Source organism: Amblyomma maculatum, chromosome 7 (genome assembly GCF_055883805.1).
Source record: "Amblyomma maculatum isolate TAMU_Amacu chromosome 7, ASM5588380v1, whole genome shotgun sequence".
In the NCBI taxonomy this organism is placed as follows: Eukaryota; Metazoa; Arthropoda; class Arachnida; order Ixodida; family Ixodidae; genus Amblyomma; species Amblyomma maculatum.
The window spans coordinates 7,703,724-7,726,626 of record NC_139350.1 but is presented as its reverse complement, the minus strand read 5'-3'; the positions used below and the strand labels follow the sequence as shown (position 1 = coordinate 7,726,626).

Below are 22,903 nucleotides of genomic sequence, written 5' to 3'. Positions count from 1 at the left end.
ATTATTGACTGTGCCCGACAAGACGGCAGCCACCAAATCGGCCATAGCCATATCAAAAATTTGGCCCGTGCTATAGCTAAAAGACCAGGTTTTCGTACAATAATCAGCTTAAGAGATAATCCCTACCATATTTTTTCCTTTTCCTGTAACCTTTGACCTCATTCATTGCTGAAGAAAACGGTCTAATCTTGTAATATTACACATTTTTTTCCATTTATTCCCACGTGTTTCTCTGTACTGTCTTCCGTCTACCTATACAAGCTTTAGGACCGTCACTCGTTACTTGTCGAGTGTGGAAATGAGTGAGTCTATGATGAGTGAACCCAATGAGTCAAAACGAGTGAGCTCAAATGGGTCGTGAGTTGAAATGAGCGAGTCCAGATGAATCTGAGTTCGAGTCGTGTCTGAGTCAGCGCAGATGAGTTGTGAGTCAAAAATGAGTCGTGAGTTGAAATGAGTGAGTCCATGATGATTGTGAGTTCAGATGAGTGGTGAGTCTAAATGAGTGAGTCCTGATAAGTTGCGCGTCAAACATGAGTGAGTGAGCCCGAGTGAATCGTCACCATGCCGGTTTGAGTTCATGAGTCTGAGTGAGCCTGAATGAGTACATGTGATTTTGCTGACCTATGGCGTGAAAGGAATAATAATGTCACATGGGTTGCAACATGATTTGTGCAGGCTTCTGGACATACTGTTAAACCCAGTGTGCAAACCGAGAGCGCTGGTGACTTGTACACTTGGTTTAACATAATGCGATAACACTGTGCCATATAAAGCACAGCAGTCACGTGGTGGCAGCAATTAATGCGAAAGCGCTAAAACCCCATTCTCCACAAAATCTAGCATCAACGTTATGAGGACAAATCCCAGGCATGGCTCTGACAGGTGGTAGATGGCAGCTGACGTGGCCGGGCACCGACTGGAGAAAGGGTGGTGCGATATTATGCAACCACACAAAATGGCCAAACTGGAAGGAGCTGCCAACACAGGCTTCCCAATTCAGATGGGACGCTGAGAGAAATTCAGCACTCCAGATACTTTGCATTCCACGCCAGACATGCACTACCCCTAGGCCAAGCAGGCACGCTTGTACGGCATGGTTACAGTGGGACTTTATATCTATGCAGGCTGATTGTTCACATAACAAACTAAGGTGTGTCTGTGAGATAATAATAGATGCAAAAATTAAGAAATTACTGATTAGGCAAATCGCAACGTGCATGCACGCGAATGAGAATCAAAAAGGCAGCTGCAAATGGGAGCCGGTAACACTGTCACACCGTACCCTCAAAGGCAAGCTTATGCGTAACTACAACTCTTTTCACCAGCAGATGCAATTTCTGTGCAACTGCATTATTTGCTCAAAGCCTCCTTCAGCTTACTACACTGTGCCAGACAACACAGTTCCTGCTGCAGTTTCATTCTCATTTTAAAGTTCAAATACAGTCGCAGACCGATTTTTCGGACACTCAAGCCGAGATAGCGTCCGGAAAGCCAGGCAGTCCGAAAAAACAAATTCATGCGAAAAAAAGTCACTTTATTTAGTGAGTGGCTTGAAAAAGTGGTCAATATGCCTCTGCGGGGCGCTATGTTGCCCCGCAGATTTTCTGATGATATGGAAAGCCTCAGCCAGCTCTCTTGTGCGCCGGTCATTATGCGCAAACAACGCTTCTGTATCTACAAAAAATGGAACACATTTACATGAAAAGCAATGTTTGGCTAGGTTTGTGGCTTGTTTGTCTAATGCATTACAATGCTCCATGAGCCTAACGTTGATACATCTGCCAGTTTGGCCGATGTACGTTCGGCCACATGAGAGCGGTATTTGATACACAACACCCTTTTGACACGGAACGTACCTACTCAAATGATTAATATTACACTTATGTTCTTTGCGTCCTTCACTCTTCCTTTGAACGGCAGCCCCCAATTTTTCTAGTTTGTTAGGGGCTGAGAATAACACATCCACTCCGTGCTTAGCTCCCACTTTCTTTAACCTGTGTGATAAGGCATGCATATATGGCATAACCGCCACCGCAGAACCGCATTCTGAATACAGTCAAGCCCGCTTATAACGAACCTGAGCGTCACGCGGCGTCCGTTCGTTATATCCCGAAGTTCGTAGTAACTGGACCACAAACTAAAAAAGAGAAAAAAAAACAAGTTGGCGGTCAAAACACGAAATTTATTTCTTAGCAAAAAAGTCTGTGATGCTCGTCTGTTTCTGCAGTGCAGATGCGATGAGGGCGGTCTCCAGCTTATTTAAAACACTTGCGTGCTCTTCGCCGAGTCCCTTGGCATAGAAAAGTTGTCTGAGGCCCTCTATATAGCCCATTGCTACAGATGTGCTTACGGGTGCTGGCTCAGACGTTTCATCTTCATCTGATTCTTCCGCGTCACTCTCGGCCCGCACTTCAGAAATGATGCCTTCGTCCGTGCACGGTTCCACAATATTCACGTCTTCATCCGCAGAAATAAAATCCTGCCAACCAATGCCAGGGCCTCCCATGTCGGAGTCGACGACGCGCTGCCACAAATCGCTGCCGAAATCATCATCATCGGAGGCATCAGGCCCGACGTCTGGTACTGCGTCGACGAAGCCGGCCTTGCGGAAACAGTTTCGCACGCAAGCGGTCGTCACCTCCGCCCAGGCCGCCTTCACCATCTCAAGGGCTGAATGCAATGAAATTAGTGCACAGAAGAACTGAAACGCGCACTTTACTGTGTTTACCGCCAGCGCATGACTCCCCTTTCATGGAGTGCGTCTTGTCTGGAAGCATCTGATAAAATAATGCAGTTTCATCTGCGTTATACACATCCTGCTCCGCGTAGCTTGCAATAATGGCTCGGTTTGTTGCAAGCCAATTGGCAACGTCCTAGTCACTTACCGAACGCGCCTCCCCGACAATCGATTTAAAAACAATCCCATGCCGCACTTTGAACCGATGTAGCCAGCCATTGCCTGGGCAGAAGTCGGGAAAATCTAGTAGGAATGCGAAGTCTTTGGCTTCGCCCAGCATCATTGGTCCACTTATCGGAATGTTGCAAGCCCGTGCGTCGACGAACCACTTCAGCAGCGCATCCTCTACGTCCGCATAGGTGGCCTTCCGCAGGCGCTTTCTGTCCGCTGTGTTGGCGTCGGAGCTGGCGATCTTTTCCTTACTCTTTAGAACTGTCGAGATGGTTCATTTCGACACGTACTTCTTCACCAGCTCGCAATTTTTAGCACCTTGAGACAGTTCAGTCACAATTGCTCACTTCGTTGCCATGTCCAGCGCTTTTCGTTTCGTGACCGCTGGAGGCAGGCAATTCCCGTCCGCCATCCCGAATTACACGACTCAGGCCCGACAGACGAAGCGCTCACACCACACACACGAAAATGACAACAAAGCGCCGCAACTGACGGAGCACGTGCGCACGTGCGACAATCACGCGAGGCAAGCGAGGAAGTGCCTAAGGAATGGAACGAAACGGACACACAGCGGGGCATGGTATGCAGCAGGGAGACCAATGAGAGGCATCCCTGAGCGTCAGTGCTGCCACCTGTTGGCTCCTACCGTAGTTGCTTTCAACCGCCCATGGCCTCCGAAATTACCTCCGCAAATCTCGGAGGCCACGAACCGTCACCGCGATACTGAATGCAGCGGCGCGCGCGCGCCGCTGCGCATTCAGTTTGCCCGTGCAAACAGTACAACCGCTAGCGTATGGAGAGGCCTGCCTCCTGGTGCCCCGCGCCCCTGGCACGGCCGCTCAATGGAACAGCCAGGAAACGAGGAAACTTCGAAGACTATGCCGGCGGCCGGCGCCGTGGAGACAGGCGAAGACGAGGGAATGGCGAGAGGAGAAGGGAGCGGAGTTGCGAGGAGGGGCGGCAGCGTGGCCTTGGAGGCCACACCACGCGCCGACACTCGTAGGCAGCGCGCGTCGGCGAGCAAAGGGTAGCTCGCTTGCGAGGAGGATTGCGAAAACAGACCAAAAGGGATGGGAGCCCATCGTTATCTCGTATCGGGGCGCCGGGTTTACGCCGTCCGTTCGCTGTAACAGATCGGCAGCGCTCATAGACGTTCGTTATACGTGCAATCTTGTGCCATTGAAGTAATGTATATTTTGGCGGTCGCTCCGGTCTCGTTCGTTATAAGCGAAAGTTCGTCTTAAGTGGGGCCGTTATAAGTGAGCTCGACTGTATTTTAACATTCGGATAACTTTGTCTGCACAAGATACTAGAACGGCGTCAGGGTATCCCGCATCCTTACATCTCTTAATCTGAGTGGCGACACTAGTGCTCATTTGATGAGGGCAAGACTTTTGAACTGCCATCCTTAAACAACTATAAACTATAGCGGTTTTCACAAGCTTAGAGTGAAAGGATTTATAATTCAGCAAGGGCTTGTCACTTCTGGGAGAATACTGCCAACAGATATGGTCCGGCTGAAACGTCAATTTTAAATCAAGAAACTGAAGAACACCTCCCTGAGGAATTTCGTGCGTGAATTTCGGTCCCGACCCATTTCTTGCGAACTCTTCAAGAACTCGTGTCACATCCTCAGGTTCCAGGGACCCTCCAACCACAAGGAAATCGTCCACATAGCGGAAAATGCGGGATACAGTTCCATCTAGATCAATCTCTATTTTCTTGTCAACCTGGCTTAGGAAAATGTTGCTTAGGATAGGGGCTACTTTAGCGCCTATGCACCCCCTCGATTTCTGCATAAAAATCTTACCATCCCACATAACATAGGTATTATCGAGATAAAAAGACAGCAATTCCAAGAATGATTGCGTTAAAATTCCACAGTTATTCTGAAACAAGCATTCGTCACTGTGTTCCGTAATACATTGTCGCACATACCGCATCAGTTGGCTATGTGGAAGCGAATAATACAAATCAACTACGTCCACACTAAACCCGGTGTGAGGAACAGATTTGTTGTCCATTAGAAATCTTGTCACTGCTTCCGGATTAGGTACCTGGAAGGGGTCGGCTACTTGTAATGACGACAAATGTTTTGAAAGGTATGAAGACACAACGAACTGCCAGGTGTAGTGCTCCGAAACAATAGCTCTGAACGGAATATTGGGCTTATGTGTTTTAGCTGAAAAGAAAATTTCCAGAACAGAGGCCTCAGCATCTTTAACTTTCTTAGCCAGTCCTTCGAGGTTTAGCTTTTGCCGTTCTAGTATCTTGTGCAGACAAAGTTATCCGAATGTTAAAATATTCAGAACGCGGTTCTGAGCTGCAAAAGGTTCCTAGAGAACGCAAGAAGGTGGCGGTTATGCCATATGTGCATGCCTTATCACACAGGTTAAAGAAAGTGGGAGCTAAGCACGGAGTGGATGTGTTATTCTCAGCCCCTAACAAACTAGAAAAATTGGGGGCTGCCGTTCAAAGGAAGAGTGAAGGACGCAAAGGACATAAGTGTAATAATTATCATTTGAGTAGGTACGTTCTGTGTCAAAAGGGTGTTGTGTACCAAATACCGCTCTCATGTGGCCGAACGTACATCGGCCAAACTGGCAGATGTATCAATGTTAGGCTCATGGAGCATTGTAATGCATTAGACAAACAAGCCACAAACCTAGCCAAACATTGCTTTTCATGTAAATGTGTTCCATTTTTTGTAGATACAGAAGCGTTGTTTGCGCATAATGACCGGCGCACAAAAGAGCTGGCTGAGGCTTTCCATATCATCAGAAAAACAGACGGGTGTGTCAGCACACCATCCGTGTCTTTATCAGCCAGAGAAATGAGCCTACTTCACAAAGGTTAAAAGCTCATTGCACACGCATGTCGATTTGAAATTGATTTTGTCCTGATAAGTACGTCTGGGTTTGACGCATGTTTTTTGACATTGTGCATGGGCGCTGATTGAGTAGAGTATATACCATATACATGCGTGTAATGGCCGCACTTTTTTTTCTGAGATTGGGGTGAAAATCAGGGGGTGCGGCGATTACGTGAGAAAAAAGTCAGCGAAAAAAATTATTTGCGGTGGTACCTGCCTTTATTATTGTCAAAAAACTCCTCGTCCTCCTCCGCTAAACTCGTCGGGATTTCAGGCTCGTCCCGTGTCCAAAACATCATTCCTCATTGTCGTCCTCCTCCTCCTCCGAACTCATCGGGACTTGTTTTCCTGAGGGCATCTTCTTGGGAGCACCATCGCCATACACATTTTTCGTCAACGCCGAACTTTCGTCCAGCCTCTCTTTTTCCTTCTTTCGCGTAGTGAATCACTTTCAGCTGAAAGTGAGCGGTATAACTAACATATTTTCCCATCGAGGAAAAAGAAAATCTTCAGCTCATGAGCGCAGAACAAATCAGGGCAGCGATGCGTTCCTATTGCGAGATCGCACGTGATATGCTTCGGGCGATCGAGGAAATGGCTGTAAAACGGAGGAGCGAACAGACTTGGATTGGATTGGATTTGCTGGCCTCACCCTTTGTAAAGGGCGGGCATCGCTGCGGCTAGGAGCGCCCCCTTTGTAACGGAGGTGCTGGCCGCTGCCCTCATGCCCGACTTTTTTTTTCCTCAAATATTTTGTTCTTAAATCTTATTGGCAATTCTACTTCTAACCTTACGCTTCATTTTGGCTTTCACTTGATTTTTGGGCCCCACCTGGCGGCAGTAACCACAAAACGTTCCGTATTTCTTGCACCGCACAGTAGACGGCACTGCCCAACTTCCTGAAACTCATGGTGCGGCTTTTACTCGGGAAATTTTTTAAAAGATTTTTTTTCCCAATTTGCTTTCTAAAGTTCGGGGTGCGGCCATTACATGCGTGCGGCCATTACACGCGTGTATACGGTATTGATCTGTGTTTTTCCTAATAAAGGCAGTTGTAAGTTCAGCGCCGTCGTTGTGTACCTCCTTCCACTTGTCTCTGTTCCTTTTGCACTGCTGCTAAAGCATGAATACAAAAGGGCAGCGCCCATAGCTCTATGCCGTGCCACCCTCCGAAACATGCATGAACTTCGCCAACGCGCGACAGCGCTGATCGGCTCGCTCGCCTCTCATTCTGCACAGTTCTGCCAACCGATTTGGTTGATTGTGCAAGTTGACTGCGTCCTAAGGCATTCCTGGCCACGTGGTTTCTCCGTCTCGTTTGAATCGCCACTGAAATGGAAGATGGCTGATCTGCCCGCTGATTATCGGATGACGCTGCCGGTGAAGAGAAAGCGCACGACTATCGATTTGAAGACAAAGTGCCATATTGTGAAGGACTACAAAGAAGGAAAGAAAGCATCTGACTTGGTAAGGAGGTACGCACTATCGCAACCGACGGTCATCCGCTCCGCTGAGAAGTTCAACAAAGAAAAGTCCTGACTTTACAGTGGACACAAACGCGTTCAACAAGGTACCTATAAGGAGGTGGAGGAAGCCCTCTACGATTTCTTGGCACCTGTGCCCAAAACTTGCCTATCACGCGGCCAATTCTGGCCACAAAGGTGAAGCAATTTGCCCTGCTCATTAACAATGTGGACTTCCAGCCAGGTGGCATCTTTTAAAAAAATTTTTGTCTCTCTCTTCACTCAAGCGTTACTTCGTGATTTCTCGGGCTGAGAGGTGGCCGTGGCAACATTCTCATATTTTTTTAAAAAGCCCCTTTCGTGGCCATCAAAACGATGCCTTGGCAGAGCTTCCAAGTCGCTTGCCGTCCGTGACCCCTCTTTGCGTTATGCTTTTTTCGTACAAACCGTTTATAACAATAATCAATTATAACAATAGAATTTTCGTGGCACTTGAATGTTGTTATAAGTGGACTCGACAGTATGTGGAAGTTACCAAAAAAACAAAATCACAAAAATATAAGAACTTCATATTCATAGCCATTACCATATAGCTAAAAAGGACGAGTAACATCTAAAGACAAGTTGCTCCACTCAGGATTTAAACCACTTTTTTTTTCAAAAACAAATGATGCTTCAAATCCGCCATGCTGAAATGCAGGCCTCCTCTAAAGGGCCTGTCACACTAGCACGACACGACGCCAATTCGGTCTGCCAAGACCAATGATTTCCAGATGTCTGCATCTATGTCGCATTGTGCCAACAGAAACAGTCGGCTGATCGTCGGTGTCAGCATCGCATCGCTAGCAAGACGACCATCGGCCGACGGTCGCCCAACTGCTATGTCACACTAGCGATACAGTGTATGAGACGTCCCACCAACTCTGCTCTCTTGTTCCCACTCTATTCTTGTGCCACTATACTGTTCTTTTTCTCCCTATTTTTTTTTACTTGCTTTAATCTCATAATTTCATAGTAGCATAGGAAGGGACACTTTATTTTCAATTCTGTTTCGTAACAAAACAAGCAACTCGACATTCGTGATTATGGGCCGAGACTGAATACTGCCCAGTATATCCCGGCAGTGGTTGCTGGTTCAGATAAGCTGTGTTCGAAAAATAAAAGCAAATCGCGGGCAAATATGAGCTCGTATATAAAAAAAAAAAAGATAAAGAGTTTTACGGGGGACTGAACTTGCAACCGCCTGCTTTGTAGCAATCTGTGGTAACCACTGCGTGACGAAAGCTAAGCCTAAACTTGTGCCCGAGGCGTCGACTTACAGTTTCACCTGATATGTTGTCTTTTTTTTTTTTGGTGTGAAAATCTCGCAGGCAGTAGAGAATATGGGAGTTTACCGCTTAGCTGTAGAATGCCCAGCTTGCAGAGAGTGAAGTGCCGATATTTTTAAATCATGCCGCGCAGTGCAGTAGCTGGTGAAACCTTCGGCGGTTTGCAAAGGCCCGACGGTAGGACCGAACGGCAGTTGTTCGTTCTGCAAGTCCTCCTTTCTTCGCACAGTCACGTCATTAGCACCGAACTAGTTCATTTTGCACTTTTCTGTGCACTTTGCAAATGCGGAATGGCAGCTCGCGTTGGTTGCGACTTGGACGTGCAATGCAAATCTACAGTTTACTCGGCACACTGGAAAATGCTGCCGTTCGACATATCCCGCACGTATTTGGCGGTCCTAGTATTTTGGCTGCTCGCGCTCACACATAAGTCAGAAATGTAGGTCAGGATCTCTGATTTCGGTCGTGTTGATTGTTGTCGACCTAGTATGAAAGCTTGGTCTGCCACAGACACGGTCTGCCAACGAATTGGCCAACCATCGGTGTCGTCATGTCTGCTTCAACGGCATGACGTGGTAGTGTGACAGGCCTTTCAGAGAACCATAACAAGACAGTTACTACTCAAACCTCAATAACGAACTCGTATATAACAAACTATTGAATATATCGAACTCTTCCGAAATATTTTTATCAAACACATGTATTTTTAACTTCTCACAGTGAACGAGGTTCGGCATAAAACAGATATTATGAACTTCGCGACGCCAAGCACTACCTCACTTTAATAGCAGGAGGCAGGCTTCGTTGCACTACATCTGCGTTGTGCGGCGCAGCAAACGTTCAGGACTACCTCGCAGGCGCTGACAGCGCCACAGACGCCACGACGGCACTGGGAGTTGACAGCCAAAGAAATCAAAGGTCTCCGAAATCCCAACCACATGCCTGTTTGTGCGAGCAGAGGTGATCTCGGAAGCCATGAGAAATCGTTCACATCTCACAATCGCTGACAGCGCCGCTTCAGCAGCGGCTGCAGTGACGCGATCGAATGTTGCTTTTGCCTTTTTGGTTTCTGAGTCGTTCGCGTTTTTAGGTTTTAATGTTGGCAGCGGCGTGGCCGTCGTAGCGTTCGGCGGAAGCTGCGTCAGTTGTCGTGTCGAGTGTGGTGCGTGGGTGTGCGTAGTGCTGTGATGGCGGTGACTGTGAAAAAAAGAGCAGCACTGACGTTAAAGACCAAGCTCAAGGTAAAATCAGGGCCTTCATGGCAGTTTACAAGAGGAGACTGATTGACACTTCTCGTGAAGCTTCTTATGGAGCAGGACTTGAAGATCGACTTGTTGGGAGCATTACAGTCGAACCCAGATATATCGAACTCGAAGGGGATCGCGAAAAAGTTCGATATATTGATAATTCGATATACAGAAATTGGCTTGTGAGGGCACTTACGATGCGAAAAAAACGATACCGTATTTGCCGCATAATCAACCCACTCGCATAATGAACCTACTCTCCACTTTTGCACCCGAGAATTTGAAAAAAAAAAAAAAACATGCGTAAAAGCCAGCTCGATTACATGCAAGCGATTGAGCGATCTCAGCGACGAGCGGCAGCGACAGAGCGCAAAATTTCCAACTTGTTGGAACTGCGTCCCGCTGGCCGCTCGAGCAACCGCGGCAGCTCAAAACAAGGTTTCTGTGTCGCTGCGGCAGAAAATCGCGAGCGTTTTCGCTTGCATGTCGATGGCGCGCGTCACTCCGTTTCGGTCGTCGCATCCACGGCTCATTTCTTGGCAGCGTGGCAAGATGTTGCGCAGCGATAACGTCGGGGCGCGTTTATCTTTTTGTAGCTCCTTCGGTGGCGGGGAGCGAACTTGGCAAAGTGCCCGTGATGGCTTGATTGCACAAGCCTGGTTCGATTTATCACGCCGCGCTTGGGGCGGGCGTCATGATCGCAGCAGCTGACGGCGTGCTTCCGTTGATTCATACATGCAAAGATAAACGGCTCCCGCCAAAAAAAAAAAAAAAAGCCTGCCGCTTCTTAAGGTCCGCAGCCGCCATATCTTACGCTACGTCGCGCGTACAGCACAACGATAAGAAAGATTGACTCTCGCAAAAAAAAAAAAAAGAAAAAAAGAACAGAGAGAGCTGCCACTTCTTAACGTCCGCAGGTGCCATAGCCACGTCAGCCGCCGCGCGCAGAGGGTTCGCAACACACGCTGGAGAAAGCGTTCCACGTCTGTCTGAAAACGGGCTGAGCTGGCTTGGCGCATGCGTAGCGCGTGCTGAAGGAGAGAGCTCGGCAAAAGAATGGGCACACCCACGCACATGGCTTGCAAACGTCATGTGTTGGCGCGCGGGAAACGATAACTGCAGATGCGCGCGCCTTTGGGGAATGGGCGCGGCGCTGTCCAGAACTGTCCCCTCTCATTCCTTCTGCGCGTGGCTTGAAAACGTCACGCGGCAAACGGCCAAGGGTGATGCGATCGTCTTTGGGGAAGGCACACTTTTCAGTGCGTGGTGCGGAGTTCGATATATCGAACGATCGGCGAAATTGAGTTCGATATATGACGCGGCTTCCCTATACTTTTACATGGGATTTTCAAGGGGATATTCCGTGAGTTCAATATAACCAAAAATTCGATATATCCAGGTTCGATATAACCGGGTTCGACTGTAAAGCGGCATGGGACAGCGTGAAAGGTGAAACGATTGCCAACTGCTTTCGGCACGCAGGTTTTGTTCCAGCAGAGGCCCGTGCATCAAGTGATGATGGGGACGATCCCGACGAAGCAGAAGCAGAGCAACGCGAGCTCGATGAGCCTGGAACGATTTTTCGCGTTTTGTTGGTGACATGCCCGCAACAATGACTGTAGAGGACTTTGTAGGTGGCGAAGATGTCGCGGCGACCACGGCTGTACTGACGGACGCCGAAATCGCAGTGGAAGTTTGACGAAGCTCAGGCTGACCGTGAGGACGATGAGAACATTCAGAGGCGCTTGCTGCATTGGATTTACTGCGCCGCCACTGCAGTGCTATCGAGAGCAGTGGGTTTTCCCTTTTTGAGTGTTTGAATATTGGTGGAACAGGGCGTGATATGGAATGCGATCAATACAAAAAAGCAGGCCCAATAACACAGTTCTTTGCGTGTAAATAAATAGACGTGACCCAAGTAGGCACCCTCCGAGTTGCTGTGTCTTTTCCGATTGAATTTTGATGCTCTTGCAAGTATTTTGTACGAAATTTTATATTACGAATTATTGATAGAGCGAACTATTTTCCGATTTTTTTACTGTTCATTATAACGAGGTTTCACTGAAAAACTAGTAAATATGCACGAACAGTTACCATTCCATCAATCGTCTTCAGAATGAAAAACATTCTAATCTATCGTCACTAACTTAGAGGATGTGAGCAATCAAAAATGATGCTCCTTCTCTCCCCCCATCAACTGCACAAGAAAAGTAGAAAAAACAGGTCGCAGCATATGCACCCCTAACTGCAAATGTCACTTGAGGACTCCCAATGATGGTACACAAGCAGGTGGCCCACCTAAGGTAGAGGCAGCTAGGAGGAACACGCAGTAATGTGCCAACCATTCAGTTAAGTGCAGCTGCAAGGGCAAGCTACCAAAAATTATTTCTAAATGATAGAGTGACTGCAAAGCTCGAAAGAAGAGACCTGGGATGTGACACTTTCCAACCAGATCCCAGGCCATGGCTTTAACCAGTCTGGAGTAGTCTTTCTGGACTGCCATGATTGCTGCAAATGTCCACAGTGAAGAAGAAAATGTGAAATTATTGCCTGCTGTTAGAAAAACCAAAACCTGGAAAACCTCCTGTCCCCCAAAATAGTGTCCAAAATTAATTCTTTATGTCCATTTGCCTCCTGATGTAAATTAGCCCCGATGAATAAGCACACTGGGTGGAAACATCAGTTAACATGATAAAATATTTCAGTGTTCGCTGAAGATGTTTGCAGCTGAAGGAATAACTTTTGTAGCCTCACAAGTAAAGCCACGGAGGAAGAAATATGAGAAATGACTATAGGTACTACACAACGGCACTCACAGAGGCATCCACAGGCACTGTCAAGGAAAAGAATATGCAACATGTTTATGCGTATAAAAGAACACCCTCGAAAGAAGACTTGTAGGCATTATTGTGGAGCACTGCGGGAAAGCTGTTTAGTGGAAAAGCTTTGCGAAGCTCCCTTGCCGGTATGGAAGAGGCAGGGTTCCATCGCACCCCTGTGCTTGTGGAGGCCTCACATGGTCACACATCAGCACTGCGTGTGCAACACATGCCTCACACTGCCTTCCATAGACAAAACAACAAATACATTAAGAGAGCGCACACTCCTTGGATGGTGTTCAAAAAATCCAGTGCAGCATTAAAATTCCACTGACACAACGCCGCACCCTGCATTATTGCAGCACAAGGATGGGCACATACTGGCGTAATGTCGCCCTTGTCGAAAAGAAACCCTGTTCATGGAGTGGTTCATATGGCTGTGCTGCAGATGAAGTGAGATGAGAGAGACAAAGACGGCTGCCCTGCTCGACACCTTCGAGGCACTCAAGAGCAGGATGGAAACCAAAAAAAAAAAAAAGTAGAAATGCCTGCCCCAAGAAAAATAGCTACCGAGAGGGAAAGAAGAGAAAGTAGGAAAAAAAATCTAGAATGTTCCCATTTCCAAGTAGGATAATGTGAGAAAGGTTCATGTTCCCAGTTTTCCGCACACATCACACATCGTGCAATATGAGCTTTATCTGCAATAGATCCATTTCTGGTGCTTTAATGTTATGTAAGAACCCCGGTGTAAGAGTATTTAGACGGGCAAGTCCGCTGTAGAAGTAGGCGGTAGGATAGAGAGGATACCGGTAAGCTGTCTAAGGAGATGAAAGATTTGATTAAGAAACGCCAGAGTATGAAAGCTTCCAATCCAACAGACCAGATAGAATTGGCCGAGATATCAAAGCTGATTAATAAGCGCCAGGTGGCCGATATAAGGAAGTACTATAACACGGAGAAAATTTAGCATGCTGTAAAAAACGGGGGAAGCTTTAAAGCGGTAAAAAAGAAATTGGGCATAGGCAAAAACCAGATATATGCGATAAGAGACAAGGCGGGCAACGTCATCACGAACGTGTACAAGATAATCAAAGTAGCCGAGGAGTTCTACACAGATCTCTACAGTAGCCAAAGTAGTCAGGACCGTAATGAGATTGGCGGTAGGGAAAAACAGACGTTCCATCAGTGAGGACGGACGAGGTCAAGAAAGCATTAGAAACTATGAAAAGGGGGAAATCAGCTGGAGAGGATCAGATAACTACAGATTTGTTAAAGGACGGGAGGGATGTGCTAGAAAAACTGGCCACCCTGTATACGCAGTGCCTGGTGTCATCGATGGTACCGGAACCATGGAAGAATGCAAACATTATCCTCATTCATAAGACAGGGGACTCTAAGGACCTTAAAAATTACAGACCAATCAGCTTACTGTCTGTTACGTATAAGGTATTTACTAAGGTAATAACTAATAGAATCAGGACAACCTTAGACAGCAATCAAGCAAAGGGTCAAGCAGGTTTTCGGAAACGGTACTCTACTATCGATCATATCCATACCATCAACCAGGTGATAGAAAAATGCTCGGAATATAAGCAGCCCTTATACATAGCATTCATTGATTACGAAAAAGCATTTGACTCGGATGGAACTTCGGCGGTGATGCAGGCATTGCGAAATCAGGGGGTAGATGAGCCGTACGTGAAAGTGCTGGAAGATATATATAATGACTGCACAGCAACCATAGTTCTGCATAAAGAAAGTAACAAAATTCCCATAAAGAAAGGTGTTAGGCAGGGAGACACGATCCCCCCAATGCTATTCACAGCTTGCTTAGAGGAAGTATTCAGAGACTTGGAATGGGAGCAGTTAGGTATAAGGGTAGATGGAGAATACCTCAGTAATCTGCGATTTGCTGACGACATTGCCTTGCTAAATAACTCGGGGGATGAACTGCAAATAATGATTGATGACCTAGACAGGAAAAGTAGAAAGGTAGGCTTAAAAATCAATATGCAGAAGACTAAGGTAATGTTCAACAGCCTCGGGAAGGAACAGCAGTTTACGTTAGGTAGCGAAGCACTGGAAGTAGTAGGTGAATATATCTACTTAGGACAGGTAGTAACCGCAAATCCGGACCATGAAAAGGAAATAACAAGAAGAATAAGATTGGGATGCAGTGCATTTGGTAAGCACTCGCAGATTATGACTAGCAGCTTACCGGTATGTGTTGTGTTGTGTTGTGTTGTGTTTTATGGCGCATAAGCAACTCAGGCTATCATGCGCCAAGCACAAGGTATATTATGTTTGAGAAGGAATAAAGTGTTAAGATATCATAGCTTGTTCAGGAAAGATGTTTCTTCTAAGAAACTAAAAACACATGAAATGTCTACAATTGCATTCTCTCCTAGGAGAAGTGATGGATGGAATGGTATCTGTTCGGTGTAAAATTGAGTGAAATGCTTTTTCCGTAGCTTTTCGAGTTTTTTACATGAAATTAAAATGTGGTTTATCGTCAGTCCATGTCCACAGTCTTCACATATGGGTTCATCTTCTTTTTTGAGAATGAAACTATGAGTAAGATGCGTGTGTCCTATTCGAAGGCGACATAATATTACCTCCATGAAGCGTTTCTGGTGACTGCACGACTTCCATTCTTCGACAACTGGTTTCACGACGTGTAGTTTGTTGTTTATTTCATTTTTCCATGAGGCTTGCCATTTTTCCCTGAGCTTTTTTTGTATGAATTTCAAAACATCTTTGCGTGGTACATTTACTTTTTCTATTTTTGCTTTTCGGGCAGCTGCTGCACATTCGTCAGCTGTCTCGTTACCTACGATTCCGACATGGCTAGGTACCCAGCAGAATTTAATTTTGTAACCTCGTGTTTCGGCTGATGTTATACAATGTATTATTTTTCCCACTAAAGGTTCTGTTGCATTTTTAGAGTGTAATGCTGTGATTAAGCTGAGGGAGTCAGTGTAGATTATACTCTTTTCAATATTGCATTTTATTATTTTTTCCACAGCTATGGATATGGCATAACTTTCTGCAGTGAACACTGATGCACAATTGGGCAACCTAACTGTTTTCTGGCGATTGTTTTCTACGACACCACTACCAACATATGAGGTCGTTTTAGAACCATCGGTATAAAATGTATTGTGGTCTTTGTATTTTTCCTCTAATGTCAGGAATTCTTGTAATATGTGTTCGTGTGGAGTTTGTTGTTTGTCAAACTGTGTTAAAGTAAGGTCGCATACACAGGGAAATTTATACCAAGGGGGTAATGGATCAGGGCATTGTGCAATGTCGGGGAGTGTATCGAGTATTTTTATTTCTTCGCACATCTGTTCAAAGCGGAGAAGGAGGGGTCTGACTGCTTGCGGTTTGTTGTTGAACAGGGTTCTGGACGGGCACTTTGTTACTATGGGGTAGCAGAGGTGTGTTGGTAGCGAACGGATCTTAAGAATGTATGAACAAGTTAGCATGGTTCTTCTGTCCTCAAGAGATGGTTCGTTGGTTTCTACATACAGACTTCGCACAGGCGACGTCCTGTATGCCCCGGTCGAAAGACGCAGGCCTAGGTTGTGGACTGGGTCTAGTCGTTTTAGGTATGAGGGTCTTGCGGAACCGTAGACTATGCAACCGTAGTCCAAGCTCGAACGTACAACTGAACGATAAATCTGCAGAAGGCATGTCCTGTCGGATCCCCAGCGTTTACGTGACAGCACTTTAAGTATATTTAAAGATTGGGAGGCTTTCTTTTTAAGGGTGTTTATGTGGGGGAGGAAAGTAAGCTTTCTGTCGAAAGTAATGCCTAGAAAATTATGTTCGTGTTTTACTGGGAGAGCAATGTCATTGAGGTAAACTGTAGGGTCCACTTGCAAACCTCGTCTAAGTGAGAATAAAACGGCTATTGATTTCTGTGCAGAGAACCTGAAACCATTTCTATCTGCCCATGTCGCTAGTTTATTCACTGTTAATTGAATTTGTCTCTCACACGTTGATACATTAGAGGATGTACAAGCTATTTGTAAGTCATCGACATAGACTGAATGCATGATGGTCGTTGGGATTATTTTTACTATGGAGTTCATTTTTACTATAAACAGCGTGGTACTCAAGATGCACCCCTGAGGGACACCATTCTCCTGAGTGAAACGTTTTGACAGAGTAGCACCGAGACGAACTTGGAAAGAACGGTCGGACAAAAATTCTTTCAAGCATTTTAACATTCTGCCGCGGATGCCAAGGTCTCCCAGGTCACGTAGGATTCCATACCTCCACGTCGTGTCATAAGCTTTTTCTAAATCAAAAAATACGGCAAGGCAGTGTTGTCTGCGTATAAATGCTTCTCGTACCGTATTTTCCAAGCGCACAAGATGATCAGTTGTCGAACATCCTTTTCTAAATCCACATTGGCGGGTGTCGAGAAGTTTGCGAGATTCAAGTGTAAACATGAGCCTGATATTTAGAACACTTTCAAACGATTTAGCAATACAACTCGTTAGTGCTATGGGCCTATAACTGCTTGGGGATGTTGGTGGCTTTCCATGTTTCAGTAACGGAACAATAATGGCTTTCTTCCAGGCCTGCGGTATTTCTCCTGACATCCATACCTTGTTAAAAAATTTTAAGAGTGCTTCAACTGAGGATTCAGAAAGATGGGCTAGCATTTGATAGTGTATTTCATCTGGGCCTGGTGCTGTACGTTTGCCGGAAGAGAGAACTGTGTTTATTTCTTGTAGTGTAAGGGGACTGTTGTATGATTCGTGAACGCTGCCAGTAGTAGGTAATTTCTGTCTTTCTGCTTGGCTTTTATACTTTAAAAATGATTCTGAATAATGTGATGAGCTAGATACCATGAAAAAATGTTCACCTAAAATGTCCGCTTGCTCTTGAATGCTTGTCTGGGTATTTGGGTCTGTGAGGAGAGGAACTGTAAACGGGGAGTACTTGCCATTTAATTTATTTACTTGTGCCCACATATCCTTGGATGTTATATGACTGTTTATAGAAGAGATGTAATGCTGCCATGAAGCTTTTTCAGCAGTACGACGTACATAGCGCGCTTTAGCTCTAGCCTTTTTGAAAATTAGGAGATTTTCTTGTGTGGGGTACCTGCGAAATATACTCCACGCCTAGCTTACCGGTATCGCTCAAGAGGAAAGTATACAACAGTTGCATCTTACCTGTACTCACCTATGGGGCTGAAACGTGGAGGCTAACCAAGAGGATTCTACTTAAGTTGAGGACAACCCAGAGGGCCATGGAACAAAAAATGGTAGGGGTAACATTTAAGAGATAGGAAGCGTGCAGAGTGGGTCAGAGAAATAACTCAAGTTACTGACATTCTAGTGGAAATCAAGAAGAAGAAATGGGCATGGGCAGGATATTGTAGTGCGAAGAGAGGATAACCGATGGTCGCTTAGGGTAGCAAACTGGATTCCACGGGAAGGAAAGCGTAGCAGGGGGTGGCAGAAAGTTAGGTGGGCGGATGAGGTTAACAAGTTCGCAGGGGTCAAGTGGATGTAGCTAGCACAGAACTGGGTTAATTGGAGAAATATGGGAGAGGCCTTTTTCCTGCAGTGGGTATAGTCAGGCTGATGATGATGATGATGACAGCACGGGCGAGGTACTGAACGCAAGTTTCCAGATAAAGTACCAGCCGCGCTCCTCCAAACCGGGCCGCTGATCACAGAGTCAGCACCGATGTAGCAGTGACTCTTCGCCAGAAGAAAAAAACACATACATCAACGGCGCTGTTGCAATAGCAACCAGCTGATATTGCAATACGCGTTTCTCCTGCGCGAGCCGTTCGGTGGCCTGATCTGCTTCTCCGTCGTCGCCAGGAGCATCAGCATAGCACTTTATTCTTAAGTGGTGCACATTGCATCACTGCAGAAGCGAAGCCCAGAATAATTTATTGGCTTGTCAATACTATTGACGTAATTTAAATCCTAACAATGAGGCGAAGAGAATGTTGAAGTTGCACTTTATGTTGAAATATTGTGGAGTGAGCAGCACATCAGTCAGCCATTAAGTCATGGTCATTCATTCCAAGGCGCTCTGGAAGCACAGTTTTCTCACTTTGGATAGCGTAAATAGGGCAGGGAAAGTGAATCCCACATGTGAATGGAAGAAAAATATAAATAATTTTGTAGGGTATTCTTAACCACTTAACAAATGAAATCCAACAGCACCTCATACTGCTTATATATAAAAAAAATCGCTAACGTACAAACGACTGAATGGACGAATGAGATAAGCAAGCAAACAAAAGCACGGATGATTCATATGTACGAAAAGCAGAACAAATGCTGCCGTGATTTAAGGCTTTTTAGTCTCAAACAAGCCCCACCGCTATCAATATTTGCACGAACCTCGCCTGCACTAACCACTGCACGATCCCCGTAACGCGTAAGCATTTGCGCCCGCTGTACCTTTTTTGCACATCTTGTCCGGATTTTAGACATGCAGGCAATGACGAAGCGAGTTGGCACGCTGCCAAGTTCACCTGGCGGGCTGCCGGTGCTTCCGTTCACATAACAAGCCGTCGACACACAGGATCTTGGCCTACGCCGACGGCGATCAAGCGAGGGACTAGTTAGGTAATGAAAAATTTACACTCTAAAATAGGTTTCAATCAACTGGTTTCAATCAACTAGTCCCTGTGCATGGTCCGTACGCGCACGCCACCCTTCATTTCTTATCGTCGTAACCACGAAAAGTCTCAGTGTGCCATTGCAATACGGTGACATGTGTACAACCATATTTTCTAACAACCTCGTAATTAATGAAATTTCTTGCCCGCATTTTTAACGAGCATCAATAATCCCATCCAGCTCAAAACATTCCTTACCGTGCTGAGTAATCTGTGTTCATCAACTGACTTATATGCTGTTTTGGCGCACATCACATTATTGTTCGTCAATCTCTAATGCAGATTCAAGAAAAAGTAACCATAATTTTACCTCTATTGTTTAGTATTGTATAAGTTATGCTTGGTGTTCTTTCTCCATTGTTCTGAAATTTTCTTCCCTTCTTTACTGTGCCCTGTACCCTTAGAATAAAAGAAAGGAAAAAAGTAGCAAAGAAAGAGAAGTAATGGTATAGAGAAAGTGAGGGGGGAGAGGGTGTTCAGTGGGAGCTAGCAGAACGCAGTTAAGGACCTCTAATTTAACCCCTTCACCGCTTTGTTATATCAACGAATTTCTTAACAAAACTGCTTATTTTTTTAGTGCTGATTTCGGTTATTATGTTGCCATACGTAAAAGATGTTTATGTGGTAGAAAAAAACGAAATTAACAGGTCAGTGCTGCCATCTGTCGAGCAAAATGCCATCTAAGCCACAAGGAGCGCTGCTCGTTGAAACGCTGAAGGGAAGAACCTATTCAGCGAGGATGAGCTATAGTCGTCCGAAACGGTTTGGGGACGGCTTTGCAAGGACGAGCGCAGCTCGTCCGAAACGGTTAAGGGGTTAAGGAAGGAATAAAGTAAGAAGCAAACTAAAGGTCAAACGAGTATGTGTGGAGAGGGCGAAAAGATGAGCGGGCACACTGACGCGCGAACCAAAGAAGCAAAATCAAAGAACAAACAAAACAACCAATGGTTAATGCTTTGTTGTAAAAGTGCCGCCGCTTATTTATGCAGCAGGTTCAAATTCCACGCTAAAAATTCTTCCCTTTCTGCGCTTTGATTTTGGCATGCACAAAGCCACAGATTCACAAAACTGCACTGAATAATGGACGTAGACAAAAACAGTGCGGCAAAAATATTTTTCTCTCATCATCGGCTACTGTTTACGACAAAATGGCCCTCAAAAAGCGTGTATTCTCCATAGGAAAGCATTGCCTCCCCCTACGTCACAGGCCGCTGAGCGAGCTGCCATCTCGTACGGCTTAGACGAACTAGGGGACTTTATCTGGAACCGGCGTGGCCCGCTGCGTCCCCACCTATATATCTTGCACCGTGGTAAGAACACACCTAGCATGCTTGCATTTTGCTTCCTCTAAAGTAGATCTATATGTCGATGCAATGGACAATCTTCCCTCTGTGGGATGGTATTGTGGTGCACGCAGCTAAAAGCAAAAAATTCACGAATGATCAGTGAGATTCATGACACACATAAGAGCATTTCCTGCACTATGCTGCATGGTTATGTTATCGTGTCATGGCACCTCCAACCAATCGATGCCAAGCCATGCCACCTTCCAACCACCACCTACCAGAGGAATGAACCTGGTTTTTCGAGGCTGCGAGGTTTCAAAGGCTGAATGCAAGGGCCCCCGTGTGTTGAATTTTCATGTCACCCTTCTGTATGAAAAGAGCTGCTCAATCAGGCCATCGGGTCTTGTGACTTCACACAACCCTGTGACCAATCCCCCTGCCAGAGGCAAGCTCGTAATTTTTCCAGGTTGAGAGGCTTTAAATGGTCGATGCTGCCCCTGGATAATTTTTTTCAACACAGAGGCACTAATGCTTACATGCTAAAACTGGGCATTAATTCCAGTGCAAGGCCAACCATCGAAGGTGAATGATTATCAAGAACGATAACTCCAGTCCATGCTGCCTTCCAAACGTGTGCAGCCAGCTGACCAGCAGCAGCGGCAAACTAAACTGCCAGCAGACTAAGTGTTTCAGATTCGGAAGCAATGCATGCTTCAAAAATTACAGGTGTTCTGTAGTGCCCTCAGGGAAATGAACCGCCAGTATGAGCAACCTAGGTAAATGAAGTACAATTAGAATTTTCGCACTATAACAAATGTTTACACAAATTAAAAATGTCTCTCTACATCTTTGAAACTTTACAAACGAGTTCCATGCATCTCCCTACAAACATGTTCCGGCACAAGGTGCATGTTACCTGTGGCTTGGCTGAAACTACCCGAGACCCTGCAACATCATTCATTGGTTGACCCCTCTATTTCAGATCATTTTTCTGGGAAAAAAAAGAATCAGATACATGCAGCAACATAGAGTGAACGCTCATGACCTGAACACCAGGCAGCAGCATTGCTTGTAAAAAAATGTAAACACAACTCATGAAATAGTGAGTGCACATGAACGTGCACAAGCTTGTTCCCTTCCATCAACTTTTCATGCAACCCCCAACTACAGAACATATAAATGAAAAGGACCTTTAAAGTAACATTTCCCATCAACTGCATTGCTTACCGTTCATTGCAAAAACAGCACAATTTCCCTGTTCTCAATGCTTTTCAAAGCTCAGGATACCAACACTAGCATTCCTGAAAAGGTGACCATGTCCAAGCACTGTGCATCGAAGTGGAATAGAATTCCCCTCTTCCTTTTACAGCCTCCACTGCCATTCTGAATTGGAATTAAATTATAGTTTTTGTTTTCACAAACTACTCGATTTCTGCTACTTCTCTGGAAGCTACATTGAAGGATGAGAATGACCCCTCAGGGTGCTGACATGTTTCCAGTACTCCATATAAGTCTAGCCACTGTCACCAAGCATGGTCAAGGAGGAGCATATGCCATATCTGAAAAGCAGGAACACGGGTCTAGGTAACAACCAATCGAAACTCTTGCAGGCAGTGAAGTGAGTTCCATCCTCCACTGCACGCTCCTTCAGCATGCTACATCGTGGTAGGGCACTGTGACACATGTCTGCACATCCAATTTCTGCTGATGCAATGGTAGCACATACCGGTTCACATTAGCCTCCACAGTGCAGCAAAACACTCCAGCTGCAAGCATAACATTCATTACGTTAGACTTAATTAAAAAGAAAAAAGTTTATTGAGTCCCAGCCTCGAAATCTCGAAATTTGATTTTGGCCAATTTATATCAAAAGCGATCAGTTCCTAATTGCAATGACCATGCTCGGCACAATAGTTACCTCTAAAGTTAGGCATGACCATTTCTAGAATTTGGCCCACACCGCCTTTGATGTTTCATCTTTATAATCGGTATCCAACCATTATTGACTGTGCCCGACAAGACGGCAGCCACCAAATCGGCCATAGCCATATCAAAAATTTGGCCCGTGCTATAGCTAAAAGACCAGGTTTTCGTACAATAATCAGCTTAAGAGATAATCCCTACCATATTTTTTCCTTTTCCTGTAACCTTTGACCTCATTCATTGCTGAAGAAAACGGTCTAATCTTGTAATATTACACATTTTTTTCCATTTATTCCCACGTGTTTCTCTGTACTGTCTTCCGTCTACCTATACAAGCTTTAGGACCGTCACTCGTTACTTGTCGAGTGTGGAAATGAGTGAGTCTATGAT

General features: G+C 45.6%; 1 protein-coding gene across 1 annotated transcript in view; it reads right to left on the bottom strand.

The window, feature by feature from the left end:
• The window catches only part of LOC146182677 (uncharacterized), a 148,629-nt gene that overhangs the window by 92,366 nt on the left and 33,360 nt on the right, over positions 1-22,903 (bottom strand). Inside the window, exon 3 of the mRNA XM_084608252.1 lies at positions 12,249-12,329. Within this exon, the coding sequence (XP_084464378.1) occupies positions 12,249-12,329 (81 nt within the window). The remainder of the gene's footprint in view (positions 1-12,248; positions 12,330-22,903) is intronic.